The sequence below is a fragment of the Oncorhynchus kisutch genome, linkage group LG18 (genome assembly GCF_002021735.2).
Source record: "Oncorhynchus kisutch isolate 150728-3 linkage group LG18, Okis_V2, whole genome shotgun sequence".
Lineage (NCBI taxonomy): Eukaryota > Metazoa > Chordata > Actinopteri > Salmoniformes > Salmonidae > Oncorhynchus > Oncorhynchus kisutch.
In genome coordinates this window covers 34,602,826-34,616,222 of record NC_034191.2, presented here as the reverse complement: position 1 = coordinate 34,616,222, position 13,397 = coordinate 34,602,826, and the positions used below count along the sequence as shown (strand labels likewise).

Sequence of the window (13,397 nt, the reverse complement as noted above, 5' to 3'; positions counted from 1 at the left end):
CAGCTGAATCGGGAGAGTGATGGCACTGGTAAACTGCTGCAAATGGCATCGTGAGACACAATCTATTAATCTCGCCGCGCTCAATTACAAATCAACCATTAACAGGTAATGACGTGAGCGTCACTCAAACCATCTCCAGCTACATGAAGCATTGGACTATGCTTGGGGTTAGGGCCTCATAAACTCACTGTTGTCCGTTTGGTCCCAAAAGGCCTGGCTACCATTCGCTAAATCTCACAACACAGCTTTTAGGGTAGATGGGACTGACTGTAACTGCCTTCTATTTAGGTTTATGATTCATTAATAATAGGTCTAATCACTGTGTCTTTAAAGTCTTTGTGTGTAGACATTTGGGCTACCTCGAGCACAATGGCATCTCCTATTGCTTGTGGTCTTGCAAGTGATTGACGTTATTACCAAAGACAGTGCAGCATGAAGAGGCTATAACTGCTTCTCCAAAATAAATCCCTGATCACACTTGTAGGCGATGTCATGGCGACGTTGGCGAGCAAAGCTCATGCGTAGAAACACGTAATCGAGTCGAATGGGCGTCTCGTGCCAAACTGAGCATGTGCAGGCCAAATCAAAGGCACTCCTTCGATATAGAGTTGTTTTTGACAAAAATGAAAACGTGTCAGTTTGTCACTTTCATAAGGTTGGAATAATAACATTTAACTACTTAAGACATTGGCTCGGATCTAGGTTTTGCCTTTAGATTGAGAAAATTAACAAGTAAGGAAGAAATTTTCACTTCGGTCATTGACTTCTCAAACCCCAAATACCAGCCTGGTCTGTTTGGTCTGTTTCGTAAGCGTTCCCGGAAGTCTCTGATGTCACAGAGGCCACAGAGGCCTCACAGAGGTAAATGTTGGGCCCGAAAATGTGCCTAACTTTGATAATAGCGTCCTGTTTAACACTGCCAAATGATTTTTAGCATAGATAGTCATGATTGATAGTATGCTAGTTAGAGGATAGAAAGTTGCAAAGAAAGAAGTGACCCTGTACATAAAAAAGACAACCAGCAGTCTTCACCAAGCAAGTCCCAGGGATTCTAACAATACAAATTCCTTTGCATTAGTGCATTGACGTAAGCTCTGGTATCACCAGACAAGCCAAAATTATTCAACACCAAGTCAGGAAGAATGCAGGCCCATTTCTCCTTTATTTATTTACTTATTTTTTTATAGACTTGGCCAAACCTTGAAGGAACAGTAAATTAATCTGTCCATAGCTCAAGGCTCATGCTCCTTTTGCACTAACCGGGCGAAGCTAGATTAATATCAGTTGCAAAACATCATCAGAATGGAAAAGGAAGTATGCAAACCATGCTTTACAAAAGCCAGGAGACACTTTTGTGGTACCAAAAACAACATTCTCTCCTTTTCTCTTCTCATGTACCCTCCTTTCTTTGAGAAGCATGGTTGTGTTCAGTGGAGAGAAATTGATTTGAAATTAGTGAAACAGGGAGGTTGGCTAATACCTGAACATGTCCAAGAAACGCTCCTTTTCTTTTACAGTGGCAAAATGGTTTTGTGCCCTACTAAACGCGACCCTGGCGCGACTACGTCAAATCGGTTTCCTCAACAACAACAAGCAAAGAACAAAATCCAGTCAAATAGGGTGAGTATACATCTCCCCCATCGTGTTTTCCTTCAATATTCAAGAGAGCATAATGAACCACGGCTGAAAGAGTGTCACTGTTGGAGCGGCGCTGAACCGCCAATGATAAATTTGCATTTTCAAACTACCCGTGTGTATTTTTGGCTGGATGCAGCACAATCGAGCCACTGTCCTCTGTGACAGTCATGCCACACATTATTTAATATATATACATACATACACACACATACACACACACACACTGGATGATGGCCAGCTAGCTGCGACAGGACCTGATGTAAATGTCTTATAGGCTAGATGTTTATCTCCCCATGGTGTAGTCTGGGCTCGGCTATGTTAAATAAAAGGGCTGCCCTGCTCTGTGGAATCTCTGAAGTGGGCTCCTTGACAGAGACTAGAGAGTCCTTCTTCACAAGGCTGAATGATAAGTGGGTTAACATGGCAGATCATGGTGAATGTCTCAATGCTGTTGCCAGCTGAAGAGTAGCCAGCCAGCAAAACATTAGTGAGTGCCTGGCACATTCTTTTGGGGTAAAATGTGAGAAACAAGCTTGAAGTGAGACTTGAAGTGAACTTGGTGTGTGTGTGCGTACACATTTTACTATACTTGTGAGTACCAGAATTATTCACTTTAGTAAACCAACACAAATTCAGAGAAGTGAGGAACATTTTGCAGATCCACAATTTTAGACATAGGGGTTATGTTTAGGATTAGAGTTTGGGTTAGGGATTAAGGTTAGGGTCAGGGAAAATAGGATTTTGAATGGGAATCAATTGTTGGTCCACAAAAAGATATACAGTACCGGTCAAAAGTTTGGACACACCTACTCATTCAAAGGGTTCGGACACACCTACTCATTCAAAGGGTTCGGACACACCTACTCATTCAAAGGGTTCGGACACACCTACTCATTCAAAGGGTTTGGACACACCTACTCATTCAAAGGGTTTTCTTTATTTGACTATTTTCTACATTGTAGAATAATAGTGAAGAAATCAAAACTAATGAAATAACACATATGGAATCATGTAGTAACCAAAAAAGTGTTAAACAAATCAAAACATATTTCTTATTTGAGAATTTTCAAAGTAGCCACCCTTTGCCTTGACGACCGCTTTGCACACTCTTGTCATTCTCTCAACCATCTTCACGAGGTAGACACCTGGAATGCATTTCAATTAACAGGTGTGCCTTGGAAAGAAATTCCACAAATGTACTTTTAACAACTTAATGAGTTTGAGCCAATCAGTTGTAACAAAGTAGGGGTGTGGGTGGTGTACAGAAGATGGTATTTTACCAAATAGGACTATGTCCATATTATGGCAAGAACAGCTCATATAAGCAAAGAGAAACAACAGTCCACCATTAAATCAAGACATGAAGGTCATTCAATTCAGAAAATGTCAAAACTTTGAAAGTTTCTTCAAGTGCAGTCGCAAAATCCATCAAGCGCTATGTTGAAACTGGCTCTCATGATGACCGACACAAGAAAGGAAGACCCAGGGTTACTTAGAGTTAACTGCACCTCAGATTACAGCCCAAATAAATGCTTCACAGTGTTCAAGTAACAGACACATCTCAACATCAAAATGTTCAGAGGAGAATGTGTGAATCAGGCCTTCGTGGTCGAATTGCTGCAAAGAAACCACTACTAAAGGACACCAATAAGAATAAGAGACTTGCTTGGGCCAAGAAACATGAGCAATGAACATTAGACCAGTGGAAATCTGTCCTTTGGTCTGATGAGTCCAAAATTGAGATTTTTGGTTCCAACTGCCGTGTCATTGTGAGATGTAGAGTAGGTGAACGGATGATCTCTGCACGTGTGGTTCCCACCGCGAAGCATGGAGGAGGTGTGATGGTGTGCATTCTGCAGCGATACGCCACCCCATCTGGTTTGCGCTTAGTGGGACTGTTTTTCAACAGGCCAGTGACCCCAAACCCACCACCAGGCTGTGTAAGGGCTATTTGACCAAGGAGAGTACTGATGGAGTGCAGTATCAGATGACCTGGCCTCCACAATCACCCAACCTCAACCCAATAAGATGGTTTGGGATGAGTTGGACCGCAGAGTGAACGAAAAGCAGCCAAAAAGTGCTCAGCATATTTGGTAACTCCTTCAAGACTGTTGGAAAAGCATTCCTCATTAAGCTGGTTGAGAGAATGCCAAGAGTATAAAAAGCTGTCATGAAGGCAAAGGGTGGCTACTTTGAAGAATCCAAAATATATTTTGATTTGTTTAACACCTTTTTGGTTACCACATGATTCCATGTGTTATTTCATAGTTGTGATGTCTTCACTGTTATTCTACAATTTAGAAAACAGTAAAAACAAAAGAAAAACCCTGGAATGAGTAGGCGTGTCCAAACTTTGGACTTGTACTGTAGCTGTGTGTGTGGTGTGTTCGTTCCTTGGAAGGTTAAGTTGGTTCAGCACAAACATTCATTCAGCTCCAGGTGATTTATAGTACAGTTGAAGTCGAAAGTTTACATACACTTAGGTTGGAGTCATTAAAACTCGTTTTTCAACCACTCCACAAATTTCTTGTTAACAAACTATAGTTTTGGCAAGTCAGTTAGGACATCTACTTTGTGCATGACACAAGTTATTTTTCCAACAATTGTTTACAGACAGATTATTTCACTTATAATTCACTGTATCACAATTCCACTGGGTCAGAAGTTTACATACACTAAGTTGACTGTGCCTTTAAACAGCTTGGAAAATTCCACAATATGATGTCATGGCTTTAGAAGCCTCTGACAGGTTCATTGACATTATTTGAGTGTACCTGTGGATGTATTTCAAGGCCTACCTTCAAACTCACTGCCTCTTTGGGAAAATGGGAAGGAAAATCAGCCAAGACCTCAGAATAAAAATTGTACACCTCCACAAGTCTGGTTCATCCTTGGGAGCAATTTCCAAACACCTGAAGGTACCATGTTCATCTGTACAAACAATAGCACGCAAGTATAAACACCATGAGACCACGCAGCCATCATACCACTCAGGAAGAAGAAACATTCTGTCTCCTAGAGATGAACGTACTTTAGTGTGAAAAGTGCAAATCAATCCCAGAACAGCAGCAAAAGGACCCTGTGAAGATCCTGAAGGAAACAGGTACAAAAGTATCTACATCCACAGTAAAACAAGTCATATATCAACATAATCTGAAAGGCCACTCAGCAAGGAGGAAGCCAGTGCTCCAAAACTACCATAAAAAAAAGCCAGACTACGGATTACAACTGCATATAGGAGCAAAGATAATACTTTTTGGAGAAACTGTCCTCTGGTCTGATGAAACAAAAATAGAACTGTTTGGTCATAATGACCCTCATTATGTTTGGAGGGAAAAGTGAGAGCTTGCAAGATGAAGAACACCATCCCAACCATGAAGCACGGTGGTGACAGCTTCATGCTTTGGGAGTGCTTTTTTGCAGGAGGGACTGGTGCACTTCACAAAATAGACGGCATCATGAAGATGGAAAAGTATGTGGATATATTGAAGCAACATCTCAAGATATCACTCAGGAAGTTCAAGCTTGGTCGCAAATGGGTCTTCCAAATGGACAATGACCCCAAGCATACTTCCAAAGTTGTGACAAAATGGCTTAAGGACAACAAAGTCAAGGTATTGGAGTGGCCATCACAAAGCCCTGACCTCAATCCCATAGAAAACTTGTGGGCTGAACTGAAAAAGCGTGTGCGAGCAAGGAGGCATACAAACCTGACACAGTTACACCAGCTCTGTCAGGAGGAATGGGCCAAAATTCACCCAACTTATTGTGGGAAGCTTTTGGAAGGCTACCTGAAACATTTGACCCAAGTTAAACAATTAAAGGCAATGCTACCAAATACTGATTGAGTGAATGTAAAATTCTGACCCACGGAGAATGTGATGAAAGAAATAAAAGCTGAAATAAATACTCTCTCTACTATTATTCTGACATTTCACATTCTTAAAAGAAAGTGGTGATCCTAACTGACCTAAAACAGGGAATATTTACTGTCAGGAATTTAATGTCAGGAATTGTGAAAAACTGAGTTTAAATGTATTTGGCTAAGGTGTATGTAAACTTGTGACTTCATCTGGCCATCAGACTAGTGAGCTGAAATACAGTGCGCACACACACACACACACACACACTGAAAATGCCCTTTTTGACATACCTTTTCCACATCTGTATTGTTTACCTTCTTTACTGCAACTTGCAGTGAATTCACACCAACTCCTAACTGTGAGTGAGTGTTAAGGATCAAAAACTAGTCTATGGTTTTCGTCCTGAACGGATCTGTCAGACTGTAGTGAATGATATACAAACACAAAAGAAACCAGTGAAATGGATGAAGGGGACCACGCTGGTATAGCTTGCCAATGCTTGTTCTCTCGCTCGCTGTCTCACACACACACACCGATAGGCCGAAATAGTGAATGAGCAACAAGGTGTCTAATACATCTGCAGATATTCAACCATAATTTCTTCATTACGGTCAAAGATGATCAGGATGATCAGAGCAGTTGTTTTTCACCGGCACTCACATCACTGCAGTTAGCAAACAGTAATTGTTCTACTACATTAGGCCTGATCTCTTGAAACTCAACACATAACTGCAAACATATGTATCCTCCTTGCTCACACAGGCTCATAGACGTGGGCTAGATGACATGCATCAGAACGAGTCCAGGCACCAGACAAGTCTAGTCAAATGTATTCATCAAGGCTCCTTACGTGTGACATGATGACCACTATTTAATGAGGAAAATGAGTAGAGCCAAGCATTCCCCAAGCCAGACCAAACATCACCATGGCACTGAAATAGTGTTCTTATGCACAAACCCTGTTTGATATGTTAACTGTGTGTCCTGTGGCAGGGAACCAGATCCTGCTTGCAGTACACCTTCAGAGTGTGTCATGTAATTTCCCTGGAGATGTTTGTGAACTGTGGGAAACCATTTACTGGATAGATTGAGCAACTTCAGGGGTGTGTTCAGTAAGGCACGCCCTAGCAAAACAAAAACACTATTGGACAAGTTCAGGTATGACTTCCGCGTTTCGCTCTGTTTCGAGACGTTATGTCTCTGCTGAACACAACCGAGACACTAGACTAGAGGCTTGGCTCGCTTGTTTGTTTGTTTTGAGTGAGAATCTCAACTGGCAGATGCTCGAGACAGGTTTCAGTCACACTTCACACTTGAATTTCACAATCCAGCCCCCTCGAATGCTGCCTACACCGCAAGTCAAATCAAATTGTATTTTTCACATGTGCCAAATACAACAGGTGTAGACCTTAACATGAAATGTTTACTTACAAGCCCTTAACCAACAATGCAGTTAAGAAAATAAAGTAAATATTTACTAAATAAACTAAAGTATAATTTTCAAAGTTGTTTTAAGTAACAATAAAATAACTATAATGAGGCTATATACAGGGGGTACCGGTACTGAGTCAATGTGCGGGGGTACAGGTTAGTCGAGGTAATTTGTACATGTAGGTAGGGGTAAAGTGACTATGCATTGATAATAAAACAGCAAGTAGCAGCAGTGTAAAAACAAAGGGGGGGTATCAATGCAAATAGTCCGGGTGGCCATTTGATTAATTGTTCAACAGTCTTATGGCTTGGGGGTAGAAGCTGTTAAGAAGCCTTTTGGACCTAGACTTGGCACTCCGGTACTGCTTGCCATGCAGTAGCAGAGAGAACAGTCTATGACTTGTTTAAAGGTCTTACTCACATCGGCTACGGAGTGTGACGACACAGTCATCCAGAACAGCTGGTGCTCTCATGCATGCTTCAGTGTTGCTTGCCTCAAAGCAAGCGTAAAAAGATATTTAGCCCATCTCGTAGGCTCGCGTCACTGGGCAGCTTGCAGCTGGGTTTTCCTTTGAGGTCCGTAATAGTTTGCAACCACATCCGACGAGCATCAAAGCCAGTGTAGTAGCATTCAATCTTAGTCCTGTATTGACGCTTTGACTTTGATGGTTCATCTGAAAGCATAGCGGGATTTCTTAGAAGCGTCCGGATTAGTGTCCCGCTCCTTGAAAGCGGCAGCTCTATCCTTTAGCTGGGTGCAGATGTTGCCTGTAATCCAAGGTTTCTGGTTGGGATTAGAGGTCGACCGATTATGATTTTTCAACGCCGATACCGATACCGATTATTGGAGGACCAAAAAAGCCGATACCGATTAAATCGGCCGATTTTTCCATTGTTATTGTAATAATGACAATTACAATAATACTGACTTAATATAATACATCAATAAAATCAATTTAGCCTCAAATAAATAATGAAACATGTTCAATTTGGTTTAAAAAATGCAAAAAAAACAAAGTTTAAGTTCCTTTCTCAGAACATGAGAACATATGAAAGCTGGTGGTTCATTTTAACGAGTCTTCAATATTCAAAGGTAAGAAGTTTTAGGTTGTAGTTATTATAGGAATTATAGGACTATTACTCTCTATACCATTTGTATTACATTAACCTTTGACTATTGGATGTTCTTATAGGCACTTTAATATTGCCAGTGTAACAGTATAGCTTCCGTCCCTCTCCTCGCTCCTCCCTGGGCTCGAACCAGGAACACAACAACAACAGCCACCCTCGAAGCAGCTTTACCCATGCAGAGAAAGGGAAACAACCACTCCTAGGCTCAGAGTGAGCGAGTGACGTTTGAAACGCTATTAGCGCGCGCTAACTAGCCAGCCATTTCACTTCAGTTACACCAGCCTCATCTCGGGAGTTGATAGGCTTGAAGTCAGAAACAGCGCAATGCTTGACGCACAACGAAGAGCTGCTGGCAAAACGCACGAAAGTGCTGTTTGAAGGAATGTTTTCGCGCCTGCTTCTGCCTACCACCGCTCAGTCAGACACTTAGATACTTGTATGCTCAGTCAGATTATACGCAACTCATGACACGCAAGATAATATCTAGTAATATCATCAACCATGTGTAGTTAACTAGTGATTATGATTGATTGATTGTTTTTTATAAGATAAGTTTAATGCTAGCTAGCAACTTACCTTGGTTTACTGCATTCGCGTAACAGGCAGTCTCCTTGCGGAATGCAACAAGAAGCAGGTCGTTATTGCGTTGGACTAGTTAACTGTAAGGTTGCAAGATTGGATCCCCCGAGCTGACACGGTGAAAATCTGTCGTTCTGCCCCTGAACGAGGCAGTTAACCCACCATTCCTAGGCCGTAATTGAAAATAAGAATGTGTTCTTAACTGACTTGCGCAGTTAAATAAAGATTAAATAAAGGTGTAGTAAAAATAAATAAATAAAATAATCGGCAAATTCGGTGTCCAAAATACCGATTTCCAATTGTTATGAAAACTTGAAATCGGCCATTCCGATTAATCGGTTGACCTCTAGTTGGGATATGTACGCACGGTCACTATGGGGATGACGTTGTTGATGTACTTATTGATGAAGCAGTGACTGAGGTGGTATACTCCTCAATGCCATTGGATGAATCCCGGAACATATTCCAGTCTGTGCTAGCAAAACAATCCTGTTGCGTAGCATCCGCGTCATCTGACCACTTCAGTATTAAGCGAGTCACTAGTACTTCCTGCTTTCGTTTTTGCTTGTAAGCAGGAATCAGGAGGATAGAATTATGGTCAAATTTTCCAAATGGAGGGCGAGGGAGAGCTTTGTACACGTCTCTGTGAGTGAAGTAAAGGTGGTCTAGAGTTTTTTTTCTCCTCTGGTTGCATGTGACATGCTGGTAGAAATGAGGTAAAACGAATTTAAGTTTGCCTGCATTAAAGTCCCCGGCCACTAGGAGCACCACTTCTGGATGAGCATTTTCTTGTTTGTTTATGGCCTTATACAGCTCGTTGAGTGCGGTCTTAGTGCCAGCGTCGGTTTGTGGTGGTATATAGATATATAGACAATAGATATATAGACAATATAAATGAAAACTCTCTTGGTAGTGTGGTCTAACCAAATCAAACTTTATTTGCCACATGCCCCAAATACAACAAGTGTAGACTTTACAGTGAAATGCTTACTTACAAGCCCTTAACCAACAGTGTAGTTCAAGAAGAAGAAAGTCTACAGCTTATCAAGAGGTACTCTACCTCAGGCGAGCCGTACCTCGAGACTACCTTAATATTAGACATTGTGCACCAGGTGTTATTGACAAAACGACACACAACCCCACCACTGGTCTTACCGGACGTAACTGTTCTGTCCTGTCGATGCACGGAAAACCCAGCCAACTGTATATTATCTGTGTCGTCATTCTGCCACGACTCGGTGAAACATAAGATATTACAGTTTTACATAAACTAAGAAACTGATTAATTGTATCCACATTTCACACACACTGACAACATCCGATACAGATTTGAACAATCATTAAATTTAAAGGGAGAATTATATCTATATAGGATATATCTATATAGGTTAGCATTTCGCTACACTCGCATTAACATCTGCTAACCATGTGTATGTGACCAATAACATTGGATTTGTTTTGATATGGCTAGGGATGGGGGACTGAAAGCTTACTTAAACTTAAATGCCAAAATAACAGCCATACAGTTTCTACCAATAGCCTACCTTATCACTAGTTGCTACAAATAGCCAACCTTATTTATTTATAAACAACTAAAGTACCTTTTTGTGCATTTTTGGCAAAAAATTTGTGCATTTTCGCTGCAGCACCTTTAGAAACATCTAGGCTGAACCCCATGAGTGCCCTGTCTAGTGAACAATGCTATTTAATCCCTGAAGATATTGGCTTTCCTCTACTGTCACAGAAGAGACACCGACTGTCCAGAACAAACCATGACATCTGACCAGCAGAGGAATTATTTCCAAAGTTGATCACATAAGCAACCCTGTCTGTTCCAATTCGAGGTTGTGTGGAATGCAGTGCAACCACCAGTGGCTTTTAGTTTCATTTTAAGGAATACTGAAGAGCTGACTACCTTAACAAATAAGAAATCACATTATGGAGCTACTCAGCAGTGTGACCCGACTCTTACAGACTTGATATCATTGGCCACTTTAATAAATGGAACACTAGTCACTTTAATAACACCATTTTAAGAATGTTTACATATCTCGCATTACTCATCTCATATGTATATACTGTATACTACACTATATATTATCTATTGCATCTTAGCTGCTCTGTCACTGCTCATCCATATATTTTTATATTTATATATTCTAATCCCATTCCTTCACTAGATTGTGTGTATTAGGTTTTGTGGTGGAATTGTTGATGTCACCTGTTAAGATACTGCTGCACTGTCGGATCTAGAAGCATAAGCATTTCACTACACTCGCAATCACATCTGCTAACCATGTGTATGTGACCAATACAATTTGATTTGATTCATCATACACAACAGCCCCAACATCTTACAGAAATCAAAAACAAATATGTAATATACAAAGACGGCCATTATTGGCTCTTCGCAATATTTCCACCATCCAATATGGCAAGCATGTCCACATGGGGAAGACTATAGTGGCAGTCTTGGCTAATTAGAATTGTGTTGTTGTTCACTGTCATCAACTGTGTGATTGTGGTGACATGCTGTGATTACGGGGTTTCTGAAAAACTGGTCAAATAAAAATACTGCATTAGTTTGGTCAAGAAGATAATTCAAAGACTTCGTGCAATACATGTGTGTGTAACAGTATGTTGGTAGACAGTAAAACGGAGGGTTTGTTTACTAGATGGACTGACGTCATTGAATAGGCAGTGCTTTCTTTATGCCAGTGCTTTCTATGGTAGCTCGAGCCTTACATCGGGGAGAAAAGCGCCCGCCATGGCATCGTATGCTGAAAGGGGACGGTCTGTGTTAAAAAGTCGAGTAGCTATCTCGCTACAGTGGTACTGATAATCACACACTGACTTCGAAAGCCTGGCTTTGGCTATTTGCTCTTCACCTCTCCTCGTCAAGGGTCGTGCATGACATGAGAGCCATACAACAGGGTTCCCCAACTGGCGGCCAGCGGGCCGAATTTGGCCCACGGGTGGTTTTATTTGGCCCCAAGTTTGTTTTTGTTTTTTATTAAATGCTCCAAGTGATTTTTATTTAAGAAATCTGTTCTCAAGTATTCACACATATAATAGAGATACACTTGATCGTATACAAACGTAAGCCAGGTTTGAAATGATGTTTTAGTCAAACATTATATATGTTGTGGCTTCTTGCGGTCAATTTGCAGTTTACAAATTATGTGTAATTATGTTCAGGTCCCCGACCATCCACACAAGACAAAAATCGTCCCGCAGCAGAATATAGTTGACGATCGCTGACATTGAGGTTTCTGAGTTCCGTTACTAAACTAGCTAGGTAGTTAACGTTAGCTGCTAAACCTAACTAGCTACTGTAGCTAACTGTAGATAGCCTGACGAGAGATCAGCTAGCTGCTTTCAGTAGAATTTTAGTTACACTGGAAAAGTAATGCATTACCTGTCCATACACCTTTGGCACGGGTGGTTGGACTGCACTCCGCCGAATGCGATGCTGATACATGCCCGAAACTCTGTCTTCCCTTGCATTACGTGCAGCTCGTCGTTTCGCTTCGGCGCCTATTCCATGGATACATTCTTCATTTGCGTTCACCGTAGAAAAACCCCTGTCCTGCAGTAGCAATAACCGCTGGTCTCGATGAAGACGAAGGGTGGAGGAAAATGTACCAGGAGCGAAGAAAAATAACAAATATATTGTAAACCTAAGAGGGGTTAGCATCTTGACTGTCTGTCTTGTCGCCATGTTTGTGTATGTTTCGTTTGGGTAACTAGAAGTGCTCCTTCGAGAGGCGATTGAAGTAAGCGTAGGAGGCACCCCCATCATCCCCCTCTCCTAAGCAAAGTATGCTAGTTGCATTGGGCAAGTTCGTTTTGCATGTCTCGGTGCGTCGTGTGGGTGGAGATTTCACTTAAGGACCAATGGAATGTCTAAAATGTATAAACTCCGGACATCACTGGCACCGGGCAATGGAAAATGAACTCGCCCGTTGTTAGCGACTTTTGGTATATTGAATGAGTTTACAGTTGTGGATGCACTTGAAAAATATGATATACAACATGATATACAACCAATGATATATATCTAAATAATTCTATACAACACTACATGGCAAATCCTTACACATGTACCAACCCCAAAAAATCTGAATGACAAAAATCTAAAAAGTCTGAAGGACAACGTTCAAACGGTCCAAAATAAACTAATGAGAAGTATAGGCCTACTCAAGCTCAGCCGTAGGACGCACATTGGTCTTAATCTTGTTGTACATGAAAGAACTTGCCCCCAGTTACCTGTCTTGTTATTTTAATTTCATTAGACTCTCACAGCCATCACACCAGAGCCAGTGTTGTTAGGTTATAGCCTTTTTATAAAATGGATTAAATTGTTTTTCCCCTCATAAATCTACACATTATGCCCATAATGACAAAGAAAAAAATGTTTTTTAGATCCTCTCAAGCTCTGTCAGGTTGGATGGGTAGTGTTGCTGCACAGCTATTTTCAGGTCTCTCCAGAGATGTTCGATCGGGATCAAGTCCGGGCTCTGGCTGGGTCACTGAAGGACATTCAGAGACTTGTCCCAAAGCCACTCCTGCATTGTCTTAGAGGTGTGCTTAGGGTTGTTGTCCTGCTGGAAGGTGAACTTTCTCCCCAGTCTGAGGTCCTGAGAGCTCTGGAGCAGGTTTTCATCAAGGATCTCTGTACTTTGCTCCATTCATATTTGCCTCGATCCTGACTAGTCTCCCAGTTGTTGCTGCTGAACAACATCCCCACAGCAT

General features: G+C 41.4%; 1 protein-coding gene across 2 annotated transcripts in view; it reads right to left on the bottom strand.

The window, feature by feature from the left end:
* LOC109909387 (sortilin-related receptor) overlaps window positions 1-12,442 on the bottom strand; it is a 71,681-nt gene extending 59,239 nt beyond the window's left edge. For both annotated transcript variants that reach the window (XM_031795865.1, XM_031795867.1), the window contains exon 1: window positions 12,061-12,442. In XM_031795865.1, coding sequence (XP_031651725.1) covers window positions 12,061-12,441 — 381 coding nt within the window. In that variant the 5' untranslated portion in view covers window position 12,442. The remainder of the gene's footprint in view (window positions 1-12,060) is intronic.
* Window positions 12,443-13,397: the final 955 nt, after the last annotated feature.